The 20,868-nt window shown below is 42.0% G+C and overlaps 1 protein-coding gene across 1 annotated transcript in view; it reads left to right on the top strand.

Moving 5' to 3' along the window:
* Nucleotides 1-20,868, top strand: part of SLC9A5 (solute carrier family 9 member A5) — a 1,894,848-nt gene that overhangs the window by 1,358,793 nt on the left and 515,187 nt on the right. The window contains exon 11 of the mRNA XM_069604452.1: nt 2,180-2,268. Within this exon, the coding sequence (XP_069460553.1) occupies nt 2,180-2,268 (89 nt within the window). The remainder of the gene's footprint in view (nt 1-2,179; nt 2,269-20,868) is intronic.

Raw genomic sequence — 20,868 nt, 5'->3', positions numbered from 1 at the left:
CTGTCGAGGGACATCGACTCGGAGGACGTCGACGCACAGCGCCCTCTAGAGAAAAAATTTTCCGAGGCCAGCAGAGCTGGAAGGAGATATCTAAGATGAGGAATACGTCGGAGGAACATCCCGTCGAAAGAACGTTACAAGGTAAGAAGTAACTTGTTCTTCTATTCTGGTCGGAGAATAAAAACGGCATCAGTAGCAGTAACAGTAGCAGTGCATTCTGCTGCTGTTCCAACTAAACAAATACATGAACTACTCAGAAATGACCTGCTCATGCATTATCCCCAGGCGCCTCTCCTGAACAGGCGCTGGGAAATCTTTTGTTTTCTGTGCATTTTAAAGTGCATCCGTTTGTGACCTTAGGATGCGCTTTTAAATATCTCAAAACATCCCCTCCAATATATGGCTTTCCATAATTGCACACTTGGGACAAGGCTGCAAAAGCTCAGAAGAAATTTGTGAACAGGGTAGAACCTTTTTCCACACAAAAGCTTGGAGAATCAGGCCCATGAACATTACACACATACTTAGACATGCTCACAAATACATTCATACTCCCACAGAGTGATGACAAAAATGACTTTGTCGCAACCAGACAACCTACTCAATCGTAAATACTACATTATTCTCTTGTTAAAAAATCACGCATTGGCATCAAAAGATTTTAAAAAGAAAATGTATATAGTTTGGATAAGGTAAACATGTCAGAAGGGTCATGTAACAGTCATTGAACCCTGAATTTGACGTCCTTTGTACATTACTAAAATTGGTCTCAACAGATTCCGGAAAACTGTAATTAACATGATGCAAACAGTACATGCATAAGATACTGTACCACTGCCATAAAAAGAAGCGCACACCGCACATGCACTAGCACACACAATCACACAGCGTTTACACAACCCTTTTTTGATACACACATCAAAACCCTAGGCCATGTGGTGCAATATGTTCATATACATGCTAGTGGTATTTACTCTCATTGTATGCCGGGCATTGCCATCATAAGTTGGGAGTAAAATTATTTTTACAGAATAAGTAATTCCTATTCATAATGGGAGTGTTTCTTTCAAGCAAGTAAAAATGTTAACTCTACACATCTTTTTGTAATCCACACTACTTTGCACTTAGTAATTCACGTGAATTAAAATATGCTTTTTATCATACTTTTCCCCTTGAAGTGAGGCAAAAGTATTACGATAACTCCTTCCTGTAGCATTTCTTTGCTGGTACTACTGATCCAAACGTACCTGTGTGGGTGAAAGCCTAGGGAAGAAGGCAGACTTCTATTTTTTGGGGGGTATTTGCCTACTTTTGCAGTAAAAGTGGCTTGTGCGCTGCTTATCGGTAGGGTATTTGCTGTATGTGGCTTAGTAGTGCCATCAAATAGTGTGGCTCCTGTAGGTACTCCCATCATCTGCTGTTATGCATCCACACACCTTGCTTCCAATATTTTTCTGGTCACCAACCATTTGGTCTTTCAAAAGATTCTAAAAAGCTGCCTGTTCTCTTGGCAAGAGGCACGATTACCACATTTTATTGTGCCACAGTCCTTATATTTCTTAATTGGATCTTCATTCTTGCTTGGATCTCCATTACCCCATCACTAGAGTTTTAGATTACTTTCCAAGGTGACAGGTGGCATTTTACAAACTGTGGTTAAATGTAGGCTTACCAGCCAGTAAGTATTTGCACAATAGCGCCCCCACATATGTCATGAAATGCCCATGTACTCCCACCATACGCCTGCATGCACTCTCACACACCTAAACAGGCACTTAGGCACTCTTACATTAACAAACATACATACACATACCCATGCTTTGAAATATGCTTGCACAAAGACACACACACACATGCACAGCTACACACCCAAAGTCATCCTGGTGCTTCTCCACGTCTCTTAAGCATTTAGCGGCTGCCATGTCAAGGGTTAGGGATTGATGACGTGTAGGAAGACGCAGACGCTGACCTGTTGTGTTGCATGTTAAGCACTGAGACCTTGCTCTTAGTATCGTTCTTGAAGTGGACACATCATTAAGCAGTAGGTGTATTGTGCCTTACAACAGTACCCATGTCAATCATTGATGTTTTCACAGAAGTTATTTTGATTATTTCAAATATGTAGGAAGCCATTTGTTTGCTTAAATATTCTGACTTTGATTTTTTTATATCTTTTTAGGGTGGACACGTACTATCATCTGACAGACTTTCCCTTCCATCCATGCCGAGTAGAGCGTCGTTATCTGAAACCTCTGTTACCAACCTCTTGTAAGTGCAAACCTCATTGCAGAGGAAAGGGTTCATTGCAGCAGCATAGTGAAAATGGGAATGAAGGAAGGAAAAAGCGAGATAGGAAGGGAATGAAGGAAGGACATGTGGAGGAAGGAAAGAAATGAAGAATTTAAGGAAGTGAGAGATGGATACATTTTTAACACCTTTCTAAAGCCAAGATGGTCATTCAGTGCTTAATTTGTGGGGGTGTTTGCCAGGGCCTAGCCCTGACACTTATTTCTGAGCCACGGCACTTATTGTCTCAGGCACAGATTGATTAAGATGTTGTGTTCTGGCAACTTTATTATTTTAACTAACAGTCACTTAATAAACACCTATAGAATCAGAGCAAAATGTAAATGATGATCGTATTTAAAGACAGACTTAAACATGTGTCTCATGTCAAGACATGACAAGTATGTTATTTTCTGTTTATGTTGATTGGCATTTGTAAATCACACTTTGAAAGAATTGTGTCCTCCAACGTATTCCTCATCTTTGAAATGTTAAACATTTTCGTAAAAACAGGATCATGCTCCTACCGAGCCTTCAAAGCTAAGGATAGGTCCAGGCCAAAATCCTGCGCGCCCTTGAGCCTGAGAAAACGGCCTCACAAACATTGAGAGCTCTCCAGCCCCTCTTTCGATGAAAAGCACAAAGAAAGATCTAGATCAAGGTCCTCGACACCATCAAGACCTTCAACGCCATCAAAACCGTCGACGCCAACGGTGTCCTCGACGGCTGCTAAACCTTCATCCACGACGGTGTCGTCAATATCGACGTCAACAACTTCGAAGAAAGCTATGCCGCATACGCTGGCTGTTCCATCGAAGCCAGATGCCTTTCCTCATCCGGGCACCAATGAAGCCTTCGACGCCATCGAATCCTACAGACTCCATCTGAAAAAGTCTATACTCCTTTACCCAGAAAGGAGTTTTTCAAATCACTCTTTAAATGCTCCAGACATGTAATGTCCAGCTTCAGCTGCTTCAGAAAACTTTTTGGCAGAGGGCGCTGTGCATCGATGGCATCGAGTTGATGTCCCTCGAAGGCCTCCGTCGAGGGTGACATCATCAGAGATCATCTATAGCACGCGCGGCGCCCGTTGGCCTTAGTTCTGTTTTTCCTCCCCCTCATGCAGCAGAGATGCCCATAAATATGGGCATGTCAGTGCTCAACCTTGGTAAAGCGGAAGCTATAATAGCATGGGAAATTCTACAGAGAGGTAGGTTGGGAGGGCGATGAGGAATATGTTGGAGGAATATCCAGTCGAAAGAACATTACCAGGGGTAAGTAGCTTGTTCTTTGAATGGATTGTGTCCTCGAACATATTCCTCATCTTTGACAGACTCCTAAAGCAGTGTTTATAATTGGAGGAGGGAGTAGAATTCTACACATTATACCTTTTCCAGGGCAGAGCAAAGTACTACCTTGCCAAAAGCAAGATCTTGAGAATGGGAAGCACCCAGGCCATAATGTTTAGTGAACGTGTGTATTGTTGACTAAGATGCAGCGTCACAAATATTCCTAACAGGAACTCCTTTGCAGGGCTATAAATGTGGGCCATGCCACTAGTGGAAAGAGCTTGCAAGCCTTCAGAAGGGTCTTTCCCTGTAAACCTGTAGCACTCAGAAATTGGCAAAATTATCCACCTCGATAAGGTCTGTTTGGTAACAGCCTGACCTAGTTTATGTCCTGTATACCCTATGAATGACTGATCGTCAAACAGAATTTTGGATGTTCTTGAAATGTAAAAGCTTAATGCTCTTCTAGGATCTAACCTATGACGTCTTTGTTCCTTCTTACCAGGGTGAGGTGGAGGGTAGAAGGAAGGAAGGACAATTTTCTGGTTCAAATTAAAATCCGAAATGATTTTCAGCAAGAATAAAGGTTTGACCTTCACAACAACCTTGTCTTTGTAGAAGACTCTAAAGGGTGGCTTTACTGACAGTGCCTGCAACTCGCTCACTCTGCTTGCTGATGTGAGAGCAACCAATAAAATGGTTTTAAAGGGATTTTGAAATAAGAACATTCCTCTTACGAGTGCTTAAAAATGGTTAGCGCTGCCAGATAGCCTTTAATGGTACCAATCTGGAGTCCCAAATTGGCTAAGGATAGAAGAAAGGACAGTACATCCTTTACCACTTTCTTTTCGTTGCAAAACTTGTTCCAATGGCAATGGTACAAAGATTGTGTTGCTGGTCTTCTAGCCAAAACCAACACCTCCATAACGTCACCTAGGCGGTCCCAATCCTTATTTCTCAACCTTTCCGAAACCAAACATGAAGGTTGAGAATATTGACCTCTGGATGGAGAACCCGGCCCTCCTCTTGTGAGAGAAGATCTTCTCTCTAGGGAAGACGTATCGGAGGGAGGACAGATGGACATGTCTAGAAGGTCCGGGTACCGCTTTGTACTGGTCCAATCCGGGGCAATTAGGATCATGTGTTTTCCAAACTTTCCCAACTTCCTGATCATGTGAGGAATGACAGGGACTGAAGGAAACGTGTACAAGAGTGGAAACTCCCAGTCCACCACATACGCTTCTCCCAGTGCTCCACTTGGAGGAAATTCCCTGGAGCAATACAGTTCACACTTCCAGTTGACAATGGTTGCGAACAGATCGACTTGAGGGGTTCCCCAAAAGGTGAAGATCTCATGAAGGACTTCCTGAGCTAGTTTCCACTCCCGAGAGACTGTGCTCTGCCTGCTCAGAGTGTCAGCTGCTGTGTTCTCGTCTCCAGCTAGGTGAACAGCCGATAGAGATATTCCTTCTTGAATTGCCCAGTACCAAAGCAACATTGCCTCTCTGCACAGAGTTAGTGACCCTACATCGTCTCTCTTGTTGAGGTAATAGATAGCCACTGTGTTGTCTGCCATTATCAAGATGTTCTTTCCCCGTACAGAGGGCAGGAAGGCCTTCAGAGCTAGTCTGATTGCCCTCAGCTCCAAAAGATTGAAATGTAGTTTGGACTCTGATTGAGACCAACGATCGCTGACTGTCAACTTGTTGGCATGGGCTCCCCACCTCGTGAGTGAGGCATCCGTCACTACTGTAATCTCTGGCCATGGCTGCCAAAAGGGTTCTCCCTTCAGAATATTTGCCTCGCAGGCCCACCACAGAAGATCCTGTGAGACCTTGGCAGGAATCTGAAGTTTGTCTGACATCTTTCGTTAGAATTGGGACCATTGTGTTCTTAGAGCCCATTGAAGGGATCTCATCCTCAAACGGGCTTCTGGCACCAGAAAAATGCAGGGTGCCATGAGGCCAAGCAACCTCAAGAAATCGAAGGCTGGAAGATTCTAGGTATTCTGAAATTTGGATACCATCTGAAGAATGTCTTGAGCCCTCACTTTGGGAGGCAAGCTCTTTCCCAAAGATCTGTCTAACACAGCCCCAATGTATTGGAGCTGTTGGGAAGGTGCCATATGTGACTTCTTGTAATTGAGGGAGAAACCAAATCTGTGAAGTGGGTGGCAGGTTACTCTGAGATGATCCAGGGCTTGTTCGGGAGAACGTGCCCTGATCAGCCAATCTTCCAGGTAGCGGTAGACATGAATTCCCCCTCTCCTGATATTCGCTGTCACTACTGCCATCAGTTTGATGAAAACCCTTGGGTGGAGGTTAGCCCGAAAGGCAGAACTCGAAACTGATAATGAGAACTGCCAACTGCAAACCTCAGGTATTTTCTGTGCTTGAGATGGATTGGCACATGAAAATAAGCATCCTGAAGGTCTTATGACACCAGCCAATCCTGGAGTTGGAGGGCCTGGAGGATCTGAGAAAGTGTGACAACCTTGAATTTGTCTTTCCTGAGGAACTTGTTAAAGTATCTCAAGTCCAAGATGGGTCTAAGTCCTCTGTCCTTTTTGGGGATCAAAAAATATGGGGAGTACCACCCCTTGTTCCTCTCTGCTACAGGTACTGGTTCTTTAGCACCTTTCTCTAGCAGGGTTGAAACTTCCTGCACAAGGAGCGGATCCAGAACCATCAAAGAGCGGCTCCCCGGTGGATTGTTTTCAGGTATTCTTATAAAAGGAAGGCAGTAACCATGGGCTACGGTTTCTAGAGCCCAAGCATCCAAAATAATGGCTCGCCATTCTTCTAAATGCTGAGACAGTCTGCCCCCCACTGGTGAAGTGTGATTCAAGACCTCAAAGTGGTTTTGAGGCGGCTGTTGCAGAGGCCAATGGTAAAGAGGCTGCTGCTTGAGCTGGCTTGGCACCTCTACCTCGTCCACCATGAGGAAACTTTATCTGGCCTCTTTGACTAGCCATTCATCTCGCCCTTCCAACTGAGGAGTAGAAGCGAAAAGATCTACCCCTCCAAGGTTGTCCACTAGTACCAAAAGGCTGAAGTTGCCTAACAGCGGCACCTAAAGTCTTGGATGGCGGGCGCGAGGCAGGCGAGAGACGGTTGGAGAGTGGCGTTGGCAGGCGTGTGTCCTGTAGCGGGTCTGTGTTAAATAAATAAAGCAATTGCTTTAAAGTTACCCCTCGTACCTAGTTTTTCTACAATGGCGACGAGGATTATGTCACAGGCCCGCTAATGAAAGGACGTGGTGATGGAAGTCTCTTTCTCCACACAGCCGCGACGATCGCCTGCACCTTGCAGATGCGGCTTTGAAGAAAACGGATCAGCTGTTCTCCTCAGCTTCTACGAATTAGCGCTGGCCGTAAAGCAAAGCCTCGGTATTGTGCGGTCTACCTGCCCCTGCGAAGGATCGCGGGGAGGTGCTGGCTACGCCCCCCTTCTCTGGCCCGAACATTGAGAGGGAGGACACTGAAAACAATGCGCAGGAAGCAGGATCTGCACATACTTCTCTGAACTCAGCCCAGTACTCCTCCTATCCACGTTTTAACCCTTGAAAGATTCATAGCCAGTGAGAAGGGTTAGATTCTTATGGAGTGGCTATATAAACTTCTGGCTGGGACTGCCTTTGTTGGGACTGCCACTTAGAAGACAAACATAATTTATAAACTGCACGCACAAATGGAGATTATTCCTATTGGTCTATGTCTAAATTGAACCTTAAGGATGAGAGGACAGAAAGCCATATAAATTGCAAGCATGGCAGCGTCTCCTCCATTTTTGCCTGAAGCAGGCACACCCACCAATAGGTGGGATAGGTGGAAGAAACTTTTCAACACATATTTTGTTGCAATAGCAGGAGACAAGTTTGCTCCTGCCAGAAAAGAAGCTATTCTTTTACACAATTTAGGCGCTGAAGGGCGTAGTGTGTACGATGGTCTACCTGAGCCACCACAAGAAGGTCAAGGTGTAAACGACTCATACAGCATAGCAGAGAAGAAACTAACAATTCACTTTGAACCTAAGAAAAACATTACGTTTGGAAGACATACGTTCTTCAAAAGAGTACAAGAAACCCAAGAACCTGTTGAAAACTTCATAGCTGCTTTGAGGACATCGAGTCATTCCTGTGACTTTGGTTTGCTCACTGACTTGCTAATAAGAGACCAATTAGTTAGTTGCACGAACAGCTCCAAAATTCAGGAAAGGTTGTTGTCCAGGGACCTTCCGCTGGAAGATGCATTGGAGATGGCACGAAGCATGGAGCTGACAAGTAAATACATGTTAAATATGAAGGCAGATAAGCCAGGAGGTGAAGTGGCAGCAGCCAAAAACTTAAACACAAGGAGACCCAGCCCTCTCAGAGAAGTGAGATGCTTTAAATGCGGCAGCAATCGTCATGTTGCCTCGAGTATGTTTTGCCGTGCAAGAAACATAAACTGTTTGAAGTGCAAAAAAAGGGACATTTTGCGAGAGTTTGCAAGGAAGTTGGGCAAGTCAACCATGTAGAAGCTGGAATTCCAGAACAAGAAGAAAGCCACACGATTCCATTCCAAAGCAAACATGTCCTAGGGGTTGCAGAACTATATCCCAGAGGGAGAGGACCCTCGGATGTTTTATTAATAGAAGGGAGAGTTGTGACCATGAAAGTAGATAGTTGTTCACCGTGGACACTCATTTCCAGAAAGACATTTGAAGGATGTGTTCAAGAGAAGGTGGAACAATTGCAGGAACACATGATCGAGCCATATGCCTATGGGAACGTGAAGATCAAGATATTAGGGAAATTCCAAACATCCATAAAGTACAAAGGTTGCAATGTGATGCCGATGTATATGTTACAGAAGAAGGATCCTCCCTATTAGGATGGGCAGAACAAAGGAAACGGGGAATAAGGATACAGGAAAGCGCTGAAAGCCCCATATCTGTGGCAGAGGTGAAAGACAAATGGGAACAAGCGTATTCCAGAGTATGTTCGCAGGAATTAGGAATGCTGAAAGATTTTAGACACAAAATCGTTCTTAAGAAAGGAGCAGTGCCAAGACTGCACATAGTCAGGCCCATACCACATCACTTGTGTGAAAAAGTGAAGCAGGAAATACAGAAACTATTGCAAGGAGGCATTATTGAGAGATTGGAGGAGTCTGAATGGCTTTCACCGGTGGTAGTGGCGGCGAAGCCAAATGGTGAAATAAGATTATGTGTGGACCTTAGAGACCTGAACAGGAATATACTGGTTGAAAAATATCCTCTTCCCAATATCGGAGAGAAACTGACAACACTTGATGGTGCAAATGTTTTTTTCTGTGATAGACTTATCTCAAGCATATCACCAGGTGCCTCTACCTCAAGAGAGCCAGCTATTGACAGCATTTATAACCCTACTAGGAACATTCAAGTACTGCAGGATGCCTTTTGGGCGGGCGTCGGCGGCCGCTGTATTTCAACGCGTGATGGAGACTGTGTTGGAGGGAGTGCAAAAAGTGGTGATATTTCAGGATGATATTCTGATCCTGCAAGCTCTGAAAAAGAGCATGATGAAATTCTTTCAGAAGTGTTGAAGAGGTTGGATGAGGCTGAGCTAACTGTAAGGAGGAGCAAATGCAGATTAAATGTGGGTAGTGTGGAATTTTTGGGGCATGTTGTGGATAAGAATGGAGTGAAGCCTAAGGAGAGTTTAGTACAGGAAGTAAAGAGTGCACCCTGACTGGAAAATAAGGATCAAGTAAGATCATTTCTAGGACTTGCAGAATACTATCAAAAATGTGTCCAAGATTTTGCTAGTCTATCGACACTGTTGAGAGCACTGCTGGGAAAGGGGGTGAAGTTTGTATGGAACGCAGAATGTGAGGAAGCTATGAATAAAATCAAGGAGGTGATTGTGAATGCACCCTTGATTGGGAAATGTATGTCTTACGACAAGTGTGTTTTGGTGGTGGATGCCAGTGGCAGTGGGTTGGGTGCATCCTTAGTTCAGTATGACAAGCATAATGTTGAGAGAGTCATTGCATTTGCCTCGCGTCCCTTGAAAGGGGCGGAGATTAAATATTCTGTCATTGAGAGAGAAACTCTGGCGATGTTTTGGACTATCCATCACTTTAAGTATTTCTTATGGGGGAGAAAGTTTGTGGTGAGGTCTGTCCATAAACCTATGGTTCAGATGTTTGAAAGTTCCAGGTGGCAATGGGATCCCCAAGAATTAACAGGTGGGGATTGGGTCTGCAGATATACGATTTCGAGGTGAGCTATTTACCTGCAAAGAAAAACGTAGTGGCAGATTATTTGTCCAGACTTCCGGTAGAAGGAGAGGAAGAGATTGTGGATGTGTTGGATGAAAGTGTAGTAGCGGAAGTAGAATGTGCAGTAACACAAGAAGAGTGGTTGCGAGAAGAAAAAAAGGATGAGGAGTTGAAACTTTTGAAACAATGGGCCGTAGAAGGGTGGCCAGAAAAAGAAATGTGGAAAATAAGTACCAAGTTTGGTGGGGGATAAAAGAACAAATGTATCAGAACAATGGTAAGATGTGGAGTGGACAGTTCTGTATACCGCCAGAAGGGATTAGAGCCATGTTGGTAGAATTGAAACATCAAGGTCATCCAGGTGAAGGAGCTATGAAGAGGAAGTTATGGACAAAATGGCAGAGAAGAAAGTTAACAATTGTATGACTTGTCAGTCTAGTGATAAGTGTAAATTAGTAAGAGAAACACCTATGATTCCCAATATCATCCCAGATCAGCCATGGAGAAAATTAGCTGTATATATTATGGGCACCATTGCTGGTTTGGGAGAAAAGTTTAACTATCTTTTGGTGTTGGTGGATAGAATGGGAGTCAGTGAGAGAAGTGACGTCCGAATGATTTGATTCAATTTTTGGAAGGAATTTTCATGAGAGAAGGTGTTCCATCTGAGTTTGTCACAGATAATGCAGTACAGTTTGTGTCAGTAAGAAAAAACATTTTTGACAAGTTATGGTATCAAGCATACAAAAACAGCACTATATCATACCAGGGCAAATGGCTTGGTGGAAAGAGTGAATAGGTACTTGAAAGAGGGAATCCATTTGGCGATGAACATGAGACAACCGTGGAGAGAGGTATTGAAACAAGTTATGTGGAGCTACTTAACAACTCCACATTCTATAACGGGTGTTGCCCCGTTTGTATCTTTGAAAGGGAGGGAGCCTGGCACAAAGTTATGCCCGGGGTGGCTTGGAATGGCTAAAGCTGTTCATGTGGGCAGGAATGAGATAATGAAATTGATTAAAGAAGGACAAGAGAAGAACAAAGAGCACTTTGATATCAGGAAGAGAGTTAAAGCATATGATTGGAGATTGGGTGAAGAAGTGTTCATAAAGAATCCCAAATTCGTAGAAAAATGCACAGAGAGCAAATTCCTTGGACCAAGGACAATATCTGCTGTCAGGTGTGGTGTGGTTGTATTAGAGGGAGGTGAAGTATGGTCAAAAGGAAGGTTGTCGAGAGCAAATGAGGTACAAAGTGTTGGTACTAATAACCCACCTATGGATGATGGAACTGAAAGTCAAGATGTTGATTGTGATGGTGTGGATGACAAATCCAGTAGGTGCGATGAGAGGGTTAGCACAAGGGGGAGAGTAACTAAAGGACCAGTGTGGTTGGAAGACTGTGCATTAATTATTAGTTATGCTGATTTATAACTATGTGCATACATTATCAGTTTAGGTGGTATATTTAGTTATTTAAGTAGTATTTTATTAGTTTATTAGTATTTTGTAGCACTTTTAGAATGTACCTGTTATGTGTTCTGTGATAGGGAGGAAGATGTGTAGTGATGTTAATTATCTATGCACAGTAATTGTTCTGTAATGTTGCCGTCTCGCGTCTGCCACGCGACCCTGTTTACATCCCAAGGATGGCGGGCACGAGGCAGGCGAGAGACAGTTGGAGAGTGGCATTGGCGGACGTGTGTCCTGTAGCGGACCTGTGTTAAATAAAGCAATTGCTTTAAAGTTACCCCTCGTACCTAGTTTTTCTACAACTACACTTACCATCTGCTGTCTGTGATTTCCTCATTGTGGCGATGAGGGACAGCAGCACCGCGGTCATTGCTCCCTGGATCGGATGCAAGGGTCACTAATGCTGGCTTTGAGCGCTCCACAAACTAGCCTAAAGTGGAGGCTGCCAGGCCGAAAAAGTAGGTGGGGCTTGCAATCAAGCCAACAATCTCAAGGAAGTTGGAAGAGGTGGCGCCTGACTTGAGGTGGGGCCAGGTGTTGATGACTACCCACCTGGAGATGGACTCTTGCTTGTCTCAATGGCGAGCATGCGGGGCTGGACTTAGTGAGGTGAAAGAAGGAAGTACATCCCAGCTCAGATACACCATTGTCTCATGAGAAACCTGTCAGGCAGCCTCGGGCTGGGAGGAGCAAAAATTGTAGGGAACTGACAGCTGATCACGTGGTAACCCAAGAGGACGAAAGAAATAGAAAAAAGATAGGGGTTAGGGGACAAGTCAGGAGAAGTTTGCAGGACTTGCAGAGTAGTGGGTCAGAGCGTTGTTGATATTACAGGTCCCTACCCAACCCTATTCAGCAAAAGATTTGAGGAGGGGGTGTGTAATGGTCCGAGTCCAGCCCCTGAACAAGTAGGTATACTCCTTGCTGGCATGCAGGACCTGGACCAGTCACCAGATTTCTAGCTACGTTAGAAATATTAAGACTGGAGAGACTTATTTAAATTCTACTTCGTAGCATCAGGATGAATTGCCTGGATACAGATGCTGTTCGTATAACCAAGAATGACCGGATGTGGAAACTGCCGCCAAGGGCACAGAGAGGGACACTGATGATAGAAATGGGTAAAATGCTAGGGCCATGCACAAACTAGATGCCCAATTCTGAAAACAGATAAACATTGCGCTACACTGTATATGTTTTTTGCAAGAGCGCAGCTTTCCAGTGATCGGTTGATGTGATTGTTGTGGATTTAAAAGGGCGGTTGGTGACATTTGAGTTTACATGTCAAGAGGATGAATACAGCTCATGATGCACACTTCAAACCCAAAAATATAAGCGCCATTATGGCAGGCCATTATTTGGATAGTCAATGACAATTAATAGTTAGTCCATTCCAGTGGATTAAAGTGGAGGAAGGCACTAAAGGACATGATTATGGTATGGGATACTCCCCATGTGGCAACTTGGGTGCCTCAGTTTGTAAGGATGTGAGGGAGACAATCTTTTTCTGCGATTGACGCCCCATTGATTGAAATCTCGATCCAGGCCGTGGTTGAGCCTTCAGTGATTTAAGGGCATGTAACACGCCACCAGAATAGGTACGAAAGGGTTCATGATCCACACCTCCATAAGGGACCTAGGAGTGTTTGGGCCATGAGTGTTGGAGACATGGTGAGGATACAGAAGCTATTCAGAGTGCCTGAGGGGTGTTCTGGGTTTTACAGATGAATCAGAGTACATTGTGTGGGGAAAAAACATGTAGAGACTAAGGATTGGAGAAAATGGAGCAAGAGCTGGTTGATGGCTGTGAGGGGCCCGGGTACCAAAGGAAATGTAAATGGTGTTCTTTACGACTCAGGAGGGGCAGGAGTTGTTGACTGACGATAAAATGTGGGCAGCGAGCATGCAAGGGTTTCAGGCAGAGGCGGTCCCGGGGCCTAGTTAAAGGTTGGAAAGTGAGTCGCTTGGTGGTGAGGAGAAGAGTGGAGCAGCAAGAGCGCACATAGGATAGGTAAGAGGGGAGAGGGTGAAGACAGCAGTGAATCCTTGGCTGTGTGGAACCATTGTTCAGTTTTGACTCACGCTAGTAAAAAACCCTCTTGCTATGATGAGTGTTATATTAATCCACCTACAGTACACAGAGGGATTTGTCACGTATAGTGGTTAATACTTGGACATGTAGAAGTACACATTTGGATATGTTTTTTGTTTTTGTTTTCCAGTCATTGCTTATTGCATGGGTCTACATGTTTAGTAATGCCGAAGTCTCATTTCCTATCCAAGGTTGTAAATTCTCATATGCCTTAGTGGGGGCATATTGTTATGATCTGGAATCAATCTCGTGATTCACAACCCCAGGTGTTCTAGGAGTCTGTTGTGGAGTTTTCGACATCCCGGGGTGTTGTGCCAAGCTTCCTGCAATAGAAATGTAAACTGCACTTACCGTCTGCTGTCTGTGATTACCTTTAGGTTCCTTTGCTGGCCAAAAAGCAGAGAGTTGAAAGAGATGCTTACTCTCTAGACACTCATAACGACTGCATTCCACTAAGTGATACTATTTATATCTACCACTATGCAAGCTTTATATTTATTTCAACCTGAGAAGCCAGTCATTTGAGGTCTTTGACCAGGTTTGGCATCATCAGAAACATGAAAGTCTAATCTAGGCATGCTTTTCTTTCTTGATAGAGCAATCTTTAGCTAGCAAACACCTGATGTGGAATCCCATGCTTACAAATTTAAAGTAAAACACTCCCAAAGGTGAACAATTTTTGTTTCAGCAAACTTGTCAGCACAATCGGATGTTTCCATGACTTCTCTGAGAAAGGGAAAAAGTCCAGCTCCTCAGCTCTGAAACGTACTGGAGAAAGCAGGTATGCCATGGGAGAATCTGTGCAAATACATCACATAAGAAATCCACCGTGGCTCGGCAGCAAATAAAGGCGGACACATTTCTCTGGTTTCACTTGCAAAATGGAGAAAACAGATGTATGGATTTCTTTGTTGGAAGAGCTGCTGAGGAATTTGGGTTTGGACTTTTTCAAAAGTCAAGGGAACAGTTTTACAGCAGCCTCACATTGACAAAGACATGCAGATTGTACAACTGGAGCCTTAAATTCATATATTAGCACCAAGGGTGTCTCAAGCAGGTAATCAGGTTGCATGGATCATGGGTTTTACCTACTGGTATGAGTCCCTGTTCCGAGCAATCTGTTGGTTGTTCAAGCTCTTCACCTGCTGCATTCCCGCCCCCACTGGCCGTTCTTACTTTTTTCGTACACTTTCCCTTTCAAAAGCAAAAAACAGAAGTCCTGTTAGAAATGTCATACACACCCCACCACCACACTGTCCACTCATTCGTCCACTCTTCTACCACCTTTTTCTCTTCTGTGCCTTACTCACACCTGCATAGAAATGGAAGATGGGCTCCTGCCATCCATGTCCTTGATTTCTGTGGTGGCCATTTTAGTTTGTGTTTTTTTTGTGTGTGAAGGAACAAGTAGAAAATGCCTTTATCACCCAGTCTTTTTTTACCCCAGGGTGATAGGGCAATCGGCACTTATTTTGTAGGTTGTACTGGGTGGTAACATTAACTTGAAACACCATTTGGCGTACAGGCGCCTTACAAATTTCCAATAAATAAATTCAAACTTAGATGATTGGCCATTACCATGCCTAATTACTGTTCATGGGCAGGCCTGCCTAGGTATGTCTTCTCTTCATCCTGATATTAAAGATAAAGTTCATGCTTAACCTTTTGATGACTAATCATGCTTTGCGTCTCTAACAGATTATGTTCTGCTAAATTTGTGTCTCTTATCAGTCATCTGAAGCTTTCAAACCTCGACATTCCCCAATAAAAAGGTGGATAAAAAAAAGAATTTCTTTTCAAATGCTAACCTGTACCAGCTTTACTAACAAATGTCACTAGTTTACCTATTGTTCGTGGACCAAGCCTGAGAAAATGTGCGTAAATGTAGCAAAATGTTCAATACGTACATCCTGTGATTTTGTGCGTTCTGTGATTAGATGTTTCAGCGACTCCCGACAATTACCGTTTCTGTATAGACTGCAAAAACTCAGTGCTTTTAGGATTTGTAAGTGCGGGCCAATAACTTCACGAGTTGGAGCTAGATTAAATGTAAATCACATGTATAGATCACAAAATGTACAGAAAGGAAACCTGATGAAGTAGTCCAAAATGGTATCTTTCATATGTGCAGTTACAAATAGGGACGTATTACTTGGATCCAGTTTTTGGGATACAGTTGGAGACTTTTCCAGGTACAAATTGCTTCTATTGATACAAGCCCAATATTAAATCTAATGGCACTGCAGGTTGCAGTCATCAGTAAATCTAAATCCTTCTTCCACATTACTCCCTCTCAGGTCTTCAAGAAGGTGACCTCCGTCCTAATTTACAAATTCCGTCCCATACAGAAGACTTGGGACTATTTTCCTATTGTAGTATTGTCCAAGAGAAAGAAGGCTACATTTACAAAATCTGAACGAAATGCCCTTTAATTGGCCTATTAAAGCACTTACTGTCCGCCTATATCTTATATCAAATTCTTTCTTGGAAAATATACTAGTGAATCCAAAACCCAAGTAAGTTAGATCTTCTACTATCTCCATTAACTAACACCCAAGTCACCATTTGTTTTTTTTTTTTGTTTTTTTAAATTTTTTTATATTAGGCATTGGAATCTTGGATATCTTTAAATTAATTGCAAAGTTATTTTCTTCCACATAGTCAGAAAAGGCCCTTAGTTTTCATTGGAGGCCTATTGGGGTCTGGTCAAAAAATACCAAATCGCCGCTATAATCAAGCCAATTCAAATGTGCCATTTTTATGGGGAAAGTAATTTTGGAATACAAATGCACCCCTGCCTCAGACCCACATTGGTGTGGTTTTCTTCCAAAGGGTTATCCGCTTGAGACCATCCTATACACATTTTTGTGTCTGCATGTAGACTGTTAAGGCATCATGAAGCAAGACACAGACAACAGATTCAAAGTTAAAAAAACGTGTTTTATTTCATTTAAATGTAAGGATGGATGAAGTCCTAACTTGCACAAAGCTAAGGTTAGATTTCCTTACCTAAAGTAACTAAAGAAAATCTGAGTTAAAGAGTTCAACTTAAAAGTCTGTATGTGTCAAAAACCTATGCTTGCCCTCACAACTAAAGCTAAACAATGTGTAGGGAAGTCAGCAATAAAATTAATATTGTTCCAAACAACATTCTGAGTTTCTCCCAGCTATTGTCTTACTTTTCAGCTCTCTTTCCCAAGTTTAAAGCAGTTCCACAAAAATCTTAGGTTTCCCTTACCCAAGTTCAAGACAGTTCCACAAATTCTTGGGGTTGCCTTCTCCAAGTCCAAAACAGTTCCACAAAGTCTCTGGGTTCACTCCCCCAAGTACAAAACAGTTCCACAAAGTCTCGGGGTTTCCTTCCCAGGTTCAAAACAGACTGTTCAAAGTTCAAAACAAAACAGTTCTCCAAGGATTGGGATTTTCCCCAACCCTCTTAACAAAGGTTAACTTTCACTGGTTCACCAATGCACGTCTGTTACAACACAAGTTTTTTCATGTGTACTACTATTGGCTTACTTCTTTTGCTATCAACACTCTTGTTTCCTCTTTTCATTTGCTTTTCATCCAGGGCACTCAGTCTAGGCACTGTTGTCAGAGCACAAGGTCCACCCATTAGAGGTCACACAACTGATACCATGTTCTTGACTGTTGTTCTTTAATACTGCTCACATTCAGGGGTTCCTCAATCTAGGCGCAGTTGACAGACCACACGGTCCAACCATCACAGGTCACACAACCGATACTCATTTGCATCTGCTTTAGCAACAATTGTCCACTTCTTTCCCTTGACAGTGAAAAGTATTTCTTGTATCCGGATTATTTTATTTCAACACTTTATCATGCCCAGCTTTGTCACCATTCACTTGGTTATACTTGTGATACTTCTCTGGCTCATGCAAATACAGGTTCCTGTAGTTCCTTGACCACTTGGGTTGTGTCAATACATGTTTATCTTCTCACACTGTTCTTGGGATTTTACTTGCTTTTCCAGCACTTGTATTTCATTCAGTTCACTCTGTGGTATGTAGCTCCTGCACAACGTTGCTTCTATTTTACTCAAAACATGCTCATTATTTGCTTTATCTCTGTATGGCATTCTGAAATGCTTATTCAATCATACTTTCATGTTGCTTTAATTCTGTACGGTATTCAATAATGATTTCAATTTGTTCGGTATTCAAAACGTATTTGTTTCACCCTTCAAACCCCTTTCAATTTAGTTCAAGGTTATAAGCACTCGCTTAAAAAATTCAGAAGTTCTTATTATAGTTTCCAAAACGTTTGACATTCAAGAAAGGCTTATTGCTGATTTTCAGAGCACCCTTGTTTGAGTGTTTCCCATCTGCACTCACGGCTTCAGAAGGCAGCTCCCGTCAGCTTTGTGCTACTTGCTCTCCCTCAGGTCTGTGACGACCAGTGACACTGAGGGTGCATAGGACTTCCCAACCTTCTCTTGGACTGCCTCGACCCCAGCGTCTCTGGTCCTTTCCTGACACGGCTTCCCACACTCGTGTCTCCCGCTCCTGTCTCTCCGGTTCGCTAGGTTCCAGCTCCAGCCGGCTCAACATTCCAGCATGCTGTGCGTCCTCCTCTTGTGCAAAACTGCCTGCATTTTAATATCCGTTAGGATTATTAAGTGACCCCAGGTGGTGGTCATTTAGTCCGATTGCCTGACCATAGTTAAAAGGACATGCCTAACAATTAGATCCGGCACTGAGTTCATCATTATTAAGGAATTTCAATTGAAGATATTTGATGTGATTAATATTGAGAAAATGTCAGGGATTTTGAAATTTCCAGTGCATTGGTATAATTATGGTTTACCATATCCCGTTGCACTATTAGTGGAATGCTACCAGTCATTGTAATCTATAAAGAGTACAGGGGCTGTGGTTGCAGCACAACATGATCAGATAATATTTTACTGGAAAATGACTGACAAGATTGAGAATTACACTGTTCAAAGTTATGGTATTATTACTTTTTAAGTCACTGGATAATTATATTAAAGGGGTTCAGCGAATTAGAGGTAGAGGTGGTTATGTGATACATAATGTGATTTATTATTAGGATATAAGGCTATACTGTGGGAGAAAATAGGGTCATCATGTATGAGATGCTTCAGTTCCGTGTTGTGTAGCACAATATGAATCTTTGACTTTATTAGACCTTTAATAGGAAAGCAAAAGGTTCTGTATTGGTTAAGACACAAGGTGATATGAATTGGACAGGTAATGGGAGGAAAAACATTACAATACACTTGCAAAGAGGATAACATTGAGATTGGATTCACAATTACATTATTTCAAATGCAGAGGTGTATGTGATAGACAGAGAAGGTGATAATAAGGGTGTTGTGCTACTATTTCACCTAGAAGGTTAAATTGTCTGAAATATTAAAGGCTTATGTCCCTACTGCTATTGTCACTGGGATGTCATGTGCCACCAGGTTATATGTAATTTAGTTTTAGAACCATCAAGAGTTGTGTTTACTAAATTGATTCTAAATGTTGATGAGTGGGTAAGGTCTAGGAGAGTATCTAATGGCGGTAGAAAGGAATGGTAGATGGGAATTTATTTTGAGTTTTAGTTAGCTATGATAGAAACTTGCTATGGATAGATCTAACAAAACAAAACAAAAAAAAATAAAATAAATAAAAAAAACACTTAAGGAGCCTTCATTGAGGAGAAAAGTAGATATGAGGTTATTGCAGTAGAATAGATTGGATGTAGTGATAATGGTCATGAATACATAGTGCATCAAATTATAACTTTATATGAGGTAGGGTCAAATTTAGGGTGAAATTGAGGGTAATAAGAAAGGGTTTTTAGAGGTAATATTGATAGATTAGGGTAAATACTGATTTATTAAATTTAAATTTGTTTGGGCACAGGGTTTCTGGCGGATATGGTTCAGAAAAATGTGTTAGATGTATATATTTATGCTTATTTTAAGTCTGATGTTTATCAGACTGTAGTAGGTAAACAAAATTCAAGATTTGTGGTTGTCAGTCTTTTTGTGAATCTTTTGTTGTCACGTGTACCCCTTCCTTTTCTAACTTCACCCTTTTTCAGAATCACCCTGCTGAGTATGAATGTTATTATAAAAAGGAGACTATGCAAAGTATAGAGGTATGGTTCCATTAAAATGTGTTTCGTGGAATGTTAAAAGGATTGACAATACTTTAAAAAGGTGTATCGTCTTGGCAAGTATATAGAGGAGTAGAGCTGATGTGATCTTCCTTCAGGAAACACATTTGAATGAACAAAGTGAAAGTTTTTTGTCCAATCCGAAATATTTGCAAGTGATTTCAAACTATTATGATTCTAGGTCAAGAGGGGTGAGTATATTAATTAGGAAAGGTCTACCAATAAAAGTTGAAAAAAGAGTTACAGATGGAGAGGGTCGAATTTTGCTGCTTGATATACTCTATGATGGCAAGAAAATGACAATTGGAACAGTTTATGCCCCATGCTCGCCAAGCACAACGTTTTTCGGTCAGATAGGTTAATTGCTAGATAAAATGGAAGGTGAAGAGTGTAAATATACTAATGAGAAGATTAGTGAGGAGTTACGATCTTTTTTGTTTAAGTATGGGCTTAAAGATGTTTGGAGGGTGCTTCATCATGATGAAGAGGAGTATTCATTTTATTCACCAGTCCATAATTTGTATTCAAGAATTGATTATTTTTTTGTAAGTAGCGCATTAGTTAGTCAGGTAGTGAGCACAAATATTATGGAAAGGGGAATATCTGACCATGCATTATTAGATATGCAGATAAATCTAAAGAATTCATGAGAGAAGTCGAAAAGATGGAGGCTGCAAGCCAACATGCTCAATGATAATTCGGTTACAACCGGTTTAGAATAATTTATTAAACATTATTTTGATGAAAATAAAGATTCAGCTAGTGTTAAATCTGTTTGGGACTGTTTTAAGGCAGTGCTAAGGGGAGAGTTGATAAGCAGAGCTATGTAAGCAAAAAAAAAAAACCAAGAAGAGGTAAAAAATAGAAGAGGAAGTTAAGGAGATGCAGAAGGCTTGTGTAAATGGAGATTCGGCTCAAAATAAGTTGAAGTTAAAAAAACTAGAAGCTGAAATGAATAATCATGTGCAAACTTTGGCAGGTAAGGGTATGTTTTAATCAAAACAGAGGTTTTGGAAATATGGTGATAGAAATGGTAAACTATTGCCTAACAAGCTTAGAGGAATGATAACATACACATGTATTACAGCAATTCAAATGGAAGAAGGTAGTACTTTGCATAAAAATAAAGACATCTCTGAATATTTCCGAAATTTTTATGAGACATTACATAAAGAAGATCTCAAACCTAGCGAAAATAGCTTGGAAGAATTCTTTGATTAAATCTCTCTTTCTAAATTAACTTTTTTAAAAAAACTACTTCATTCTGCAATTAATGTTGCTGAAGTATGTGCTGCCATCTCACATTTGAAAGATGGAAAATCACCG

The sequence above is a fragment of the Ambystoma mexicanum genome, chromosome 1p, assembly GCF_040938575.1.
Source record: "Ambystoma mexicanum isolate Mex_15411 chromosome 1p, UKY_AmexF1_1, whole genome shotgun sequence".
NCBI lineage: Eukaryota > Metazoa > Chordata > Amphibia > Caudata > Ambystomatidae > Ambystoma > Ambystoma mexicanum.
Note: the sequence above shows the minus strand (reverse complement) of the source record. Positions and strands in the feature narration are given on the sequence as shown.